Below are 6747 nucleotides of genomic sequence, written 5' to 3' on the forward strand. Positions count from 1 at the left end.
GTCCAACATGTCTGATTTGATCTTTATCTTCTAATTCCAGACTTGACTGAGCTCAGCAGCATGTTATGAATCTGTGTTGACATGAATAGTTGTATGAATGATGTGGTGACATTTGGATGATGTGTATAGAAGGCTGACATTATGATGATCCACAATAAGGACAAAGTCCCTCTACTCATGTTAGTGAAAGCTCATTGATTAGGACATATCTGATTGAATTAGAAATGATTTTTATCCACATGATTTATTCTTTATTCAGATTGAGTTCCTGCACTTTGTCAGAGATTAGCTGTGCTTCTCTGGCCTCAGCTCTGAAGTCCAACCCCTGCCATCTGAGACACCTGGACCTGAGTGACAACAACAAGCTGCAGGATTCAGGAGTGAAGCTGCTGTGTGGTTTTCTGGAGAGTCCACACTGTAGACTGGAGACTCTGAGGTCAGTTCACTGTCTGTTACTGTTGTAGATCTTATATCTTTAATCCACAACTGAACCTGCTTTATCTTCAGCTCCTTTTACTTTCTCATCTGTCTCTTCTCACACAAAGTTCTACATCAATCTTTGGACAAATTTGTGCTTTTTCACACAGTATAACTACTTCAGCAATTGGACTAACATTTTTTTGGTTTCCAGTCTTTGAGCAACAAGAGGAGCCCTCAGCTGTGCTGTTTTATTCATTTTATCTAAACTGACAAATGTATGTCTTCAGCAAAGTCTCTTGATTTTCATTGTGAAGAAACTGCAGCACTGTGAAATATCATTTTTGAGCAAAGGCCATTTTACCATTTTCTCTGCATTTTAGGTTTTACTAAAATTAAATATTCAGCTGCTTCAGGAGCCAGATTTATTATCATAGATGATTTTACCTGACTGAAGACATGTTCAGCAGTTTCTGCCTCCACACATACACATCAACAGACATAAACACACACACAGAAACATCATGTCCACTTCGTGGATTAACTTTCAAAACAAGAGCCTCAACCAGGTAAGTGGAGTTTACAGGTAAGCTGTGTGTAATCAAACAAATTCCATTTTAAATGTTAAGAAATGAAAACTTTCTTCTGTTTCAGGATACAGTTCATTAATCTCACATTATGATACAAAAACTTTCTTTTTTCCCAATTTTTCAAAGCAAATCATCTCAGTTACTATAATTTTTTAGCCATTTTCATCATTGCTTCAGCAATTACTTTTAGGTTTCAGATTCCAGTTTCCTTCAGTTTTCAGCATTCACACACATTATCATCAGGAAATACATTTTCTAATTCTTCTGTACAAATTCTGGCACACTACTCGTCCCACAGCTTTGAGAAAACCCAGGCAAAGTATACATCAGAACATGCAGTTTGACATAAGTCTCAAAAAAGTTTTTTCAAAGTTTCCCTTTGAAAATCAATAGGAAGTTGAGAGAAAATGATCAAACCCACTCATATTTGGAGCCATAAAACTTTGTCACACTATCACATAGAAACATGGTTGAAAAGTTGTTCATCAGACCTGAGACTACCTCAGGTTAAATTAGTATTTTGATTTCTAGTCTGATTTCTACAAAATCCCAGTTGATTTTTCTTTGACTGTCTCAGATGTTATAATGGGTCTGTATTGTGTGGAATGTTCAGAGCTGGAGTGTGTGACATCTCCCACAGAGAATAAGGGTACACCCTTATGCCAAAAAGGTGATTTATGACCCTGATTTATGACCCCCCACCACGTGTCTTGAACCCCGCCCCTTGATGACGTCACTCCCTAACCCCTCCTCTATGACATCACTTCCTAGACCCTCCCACTGTATCCCCCACCCCCTGTATGACATCACTTCCTAGACCCTCCCACTGTATCCCCCCACCCCTTTTCTGACCTCACTTCATTCATCCTACCCCCCTTCATTGATTTTTTCATTCATTGAAACATATATAAACAAATATAAATAAATTAGGGGTCTTTGATGTGAACATTTGGGTGCTTGATGTGAACATTTGGGTGTGCTTGATGTGAACATTTGGGTGCTTGATGTGAACATTTGTGTGTGCTTGACGTGAACATTGGTTGCAGCTGCTTTCTCCTTGTGCTGTGGTCACATGGAAAGTGCAAAGTGACAGATCAAAGGGTCAATATGCAATGTTGTAGACTCTATGGCGTCTCGTGATGAGGCATTTGTTGATTCAAGCGTGTCACAAAGGTGAGAAATAATGTCTCCTTCCTCCGTTTGCTACCCCCCTCCATTTGCTTCCGACGCTCCTATCCCTGGGAAAACCCCTCCCCTCATCATCCCACCTCTCCAGCATTTTTCTGCAGGAAATAAATATATAAATAAAAGCGTTTATAAAAGTTCTGAAAATACAAACTTTCAAAATAAAATAAAGTTGACGAGCGACAAAAGTTCTTTTCCCGTTCTTCCATGGTCCTTACTCTCTGCAGAGTGTGTGTGTGTGTGAAGGTCCGGATCTGTAGAAAGTATCACACAGAGTTTCATATCAAACATATGAAATGTTGTAGACTCTAAGGCGTCTCATGGCAAAGCATCAAAGAAAAACAAAAACAGAGAAAGGTATAAATGTGCAAGTGAGAAAGTAACGTCGGTACATAGGAATCGGACTACATCGGCAAGATGACTCGTGGTAGGAATACGCATTTATCAGCTTGATCCTCCGGCTTTTTAAAAATACCAAAAAATCTAATAAAACATTTTGTATTTTTCTTAGAGATTACCGTTTGCGCTGAAATACACTCTCCTCCGCGTGAAAACTTTTTTACCGGCAAGTCTCCTCAGAACAGCTATTCATTTAAACGTCTTATTTTTAAAATTATTTAACGAGGGTTTCTCTTGTTAAAAGTGACTCCAGAGGAGTTGGAAGACCTCAACTTAACGCAGTCAGACTACGGTAAGAGAGTATCTGAATCAGAAAAAAAAAAAAAGAAAAAAAACAGCTGTTGACAAAGAGTTGTACGCAAGTCACTCACTATAAATACTTACAGATTTAGTAGAGCGTGCTGAGCGGCGTTTCGGGAGATCGGATACGTCTGCCGGAGTGTGCGGACAAGACAGCGGGGACGAGGATTTTGCGCCGACCGTCCGTCCGTCTAAAAAGCCTTTGAGACTCCGCCGTGTTAAGTAGTGATGGGACGAGCGACACTGGTGCATCAGCACTGTGCCGAGAGCTCAAGAGGGAAACCTCGTATCGGTGCGTGTATTGCTTTAAGAAAGAATCACGTGACCGATACAGGAACTGTATCGTTTGGATGTGCCGCGCCAAAGTGTGTTTATCAGGAAACAAACTGTATCAACATGTCGTGGGTTTGTCGGATGGAGTTTTGCTTGATCATGGATCGTTCTAGGAAGTTTTCCCCGGTGTGGAATAATTTTGATCTCGTGACGCCAAACAAGGTAAATCTTTTTCTCCTTTATATACTATTTTTTACGGTGGCGCATTGCACTCACTTTATCAGTTTATCAAGTGAATGACCTGTGATACATATGATAGTCAGTTAAAGAGCCTTAGAGTTGCTTTATTCATGTTATCATGTAATTATGAGATCCTGATCTCGTAATCATGAGAGGGTGGCTATTTTTTTAACAAGTGAATGCAATGTTCTGGTAAGAGGTTTGAATTGTTTTCAGATAAATTAACTTTTTATGTTATTGTAGGTGAAGTGTCGGCTCTGCTCTACAGAGCTATCTTATATCAATAAGAGCACTTCATCAATGCTGAGGCATTATAGAGCTCGGCATGGCAATGAAGAATTGGCAGATACTCGTGAGAGTACCCCAGGTATGTTGAAAGTCTCTCTAAAAATTGTGCTAAAAAAAACATGCATGCAAACAGACAGGCTCCAGGCCTGGTATCGAACCTCCAACCCTCTTGCTGTGAGGCGACAGTGCTAAGCACTACACCACCACATCGTCTTATGTCTATTTGATATTGTTTGTAAAAATTACAGTCCTTTTATTAAGCTTTTGACAAAATAGTTCCTTTTGGCTTGCAGTTCCTAACAAGCAAGCAGTGGATGAGGCAGTGGTCAATATGATCATCAAAGACTGTCAGCCACTCAGCTTTGTTGAAAATGAGGGATTCAGGGAGCTCCTGAAGCTTATTCTACCCTCGTATGCTCTACCAAGCAGGAAGGTATGTTTAAGAATTTTTATTATATGTTTGTACTAACTATATAACTATATTTTATTGGTGTAACAGTATTTGTATGGTTATTTTCAGACCATCAAGGACTTGGTGAGCCAGAGATATGAGGAGGAAAAGGAGAAAACCAAAAAGGACCTCCAGAGTGCCGTTGCTGTTACTTTAACAGCTGATATGTGGACGTCTATGAATATGGAGGCATATCTAGCTGTTACTGGCCACTATGTGGACAAAGAAAGCCATGAACTCCATTCATCAGTCTTGGCAGTGCAGCATTTTCCTCAGAAACACACTGCAGAAAACATTGCCACGGTTAAAAGGAGCCTCATGGAGGAGTGGGGCATAGCAGGAAAGGTCAGGTGTCTTGTCACTGATGCAGCAGCAAACATGACTGCATGTGCTCGAATGCTGCAAATATGGCATACCATTTGTATAGCCCATTCCCTGAATTTAATTGTGAGAAAATCATGTGATCAAATCCCAACAATAACTGAAATACGCAACAAAACACGACACATTGTGACATACTTTCGATCGAGCGTGACTGCTAAAGAGAAGCTCACTCAAATACAGCAACAGCTGGGAACACCGGGCCATAAATTAATAAACGAGGTGCCAACACGATGGAACAGTACCTACCAAATGTTTGAAAGAATGACTGAGCAGAAGGAGGCAGTCTGGGTGTCACTGGCCTCATTAAAACCTGACATCACTCCACTGACTCCAGAAGAATGTCAGATCATTGAAGAGATGCTCAGGGTTCTTGCTCCTTTTGACCAAGCTACAAGAGAACTGTCTGAGGAAAAAAGGGTCTCTGGGTCTAAGGTCATTCCCATGATGAGAATGCTCCACATTGAGCTTCAACGTCAGGCCACAACAGTGACAAAAACAGCTGCTCAGCAACTGGCTGAAAACCTGAGGAAGCGGCTAACTGACGCTATTTGCGGCATGGAATCTCTCAGTGTGATGACTCTGGCAACTCTGTTAGATCCCAGATTTAAAAAGAATGGATTTGTTAGTCAGCAAAAGGCAAGTGAAGCGGTGAAGAGACTGCAGTCAGAATGTGCAGAAGAAATGAGGAGCCAAGAGCCTGACCCAAGAGAAGAAGAGCCTAGCTCTTCACATGGGTCAGAACCCAGTTCAGGTATGAAAATACATTTCTGTGGCACTTATATGATATGATATATCATGTGATAATAAAGTAATGAATAACTATTTTTTTAGGGCACAATCTCTGGAAAACTTTAGATATGGAGGTTGCAGAGACCCAGAAGACGAGGAACGCAACAGCTGACTCCATTATTGAAGTCCAACGCTACCTGGCAGAAACAAACACACCCAGAAACCAAGATCCTTTGCAATATTGGAAATGGAACCAGAAAATATACCCACATCTTCATCAACTTGCACTTAAAACTCTCTGCTCACCATCATCGTCTGTACCATGCGAAAGAGTATTTTCCAAGGCTGGGGAGCTGGTGTGTAAGAGGAGAAATCGCCTTGGAGCAAAGACACTCCAAAAACTTTTGTTTCTCAATAAAAATTCATGAACTAATCACTTTTTTGTCTTTTATTTCATATGATTTAACAGTTAAGTTGACAAATGTGCACATAAGTTAAAAAATTGTAACTCTGAATTTTTACTCTAATTTGCTATATTTTACATACCAACTCAGTTTTAGCATTTACACGAACAAGGAATTTCTTTACCTGCAATGATTTTATAACTACTGCAGGGGTCACTATTGGGTGACCAACACAGTATCAATACAGTGCCGACACAGTTTGTTTAGTGTGTCAATACACTCCTTGAGGTATCATCGTCCCATCACTAGTGTTAAGCGCCCGCATCAGACCGATCTCGGAACGGAGCGGGCCTCCGAAAGTATCCGTCCTGAAGTTCCGGAAAAACAGGACGCTCCTGCTGTAACGGGTAAGTCTTTGGTTTTATTTTTTAAATGTATTTTTTCAAAAACTAAAAGAGACGCTGCTTACGGCTCGCCTCCTTATTTCTACCGTGCTCAAACTTTGAAATGAATGCCGGCAAGGAAGTGAGGTCAGGCGTGGGGGTGTGCCGGTTAGAATCTTCCGCTAATGTTTAGAGAGCAGCGCCGCCCTAGAGGCCGGCGGAGTACTGTGTAACTTAATGAGAATACATTTAAAGAGTAATTCCTGCGTATATATTTTTAAAAGTAAATGAATTCAAATAATGATTCAATTATTGTGTGTGTGTGTGTGTCCACAGAATTTCAACCAGTGCCTCTTAAGCATTTGCCTCCTGAAAACATCTCATCAATTCAATTCAATTCAATTCAATTTTATTTATATAGCGCCTTCCACAATCAAAATTGTCTCAAAGCGCTTTACAGAGACCCAGAGCCTGACCCCAGAGCAAGCACTTAAGGCGACAGTAGCAAGGAAAACTCCCCTTTAACAGGAAGAAACCTTGAGCAGAACCTGGCTCAGATGGGGGACCCTCCTGCCGATGGCCGGGCTGGGTGAAAGGAGGAAAAGGAGGAAGATAGGACAGCTAGGAATGGAGGAGAGGGGGAGAAAGACATGCAGCATAATACAGACAATGTGGGTCAGTATTTACATTACAGTTAGTGAACA

At 40.8% G+C, this 6747-nt stretch overlaps 1 protein-coding gene across 1 annotated transcript; it reads left to right on the forward strand.

Moving 5' to 3' along the window:
- Positions 1 to 2884: 2884 nt before the first annotated feature.
- LOC121182165 (zinc finger BED domain-containing protein 4-like) lies at positions 2885 to 6520 on the forward strand. Its single transcript, XM_041038526.1, has 5 exons — positions 2885 to 3386; positions 3648 to 3771; positions 3986 to 4125; positions 4213 to 5278; positions 5359 to 6520. Exons 1-5 carry the CDS (start codon positions 3120 to 3122, stop codon positions 5682 to 5684), a joined length of 1923 nt encoding a protein of 640 aa, XP_040894460.1. The 5' UTR covers positions 2885 to 3119; the 3' UTR covers positions 5685 to 6520.
- Positions 6521 to 6747: the final 227 nt, after the last annotated feature.

Source organism: Toxotes jaculatrix, chromosome 5 (genome assembly GCF_017976425.1).
Source record: "Toxotes jaculatrix isolate fToxJac2 chromosome 5, fToxJac2.pri, whole genome shotgun sequence".
Classification (NCBI taxonomy): domain Eukaryota; kingdom Metazoa; phylum Chordata; class Actinopteri; family Toxotidae; genus Toxotes; species Toxotes jaculatrix.

Bases quoted from the DNA above. Each gene is read 5' to 3' on its own strand.
- LOC121182165 (XM_041038526.1), top strand. From the start codon at position 3,120: ATGGGACGAGCGACACTGGTGCATCAGCACTGTGCCGAGAGCTCAAGA. The intron at 4,126-4,212 runs GTATGTTTAAGA...GGTTATTTTCAG, and splicing joins ATGCTCTACCAAGCAGGAAG to ACCATCAAGGACTTGGTGAG. The intron at 5,279-5,358 runs GTATGAAAATAC...CTATTTTTTTAG, and splicing joins TGGGTCAGAACCCAGTTCAG to GGCACAATCTCTGGAAAACT.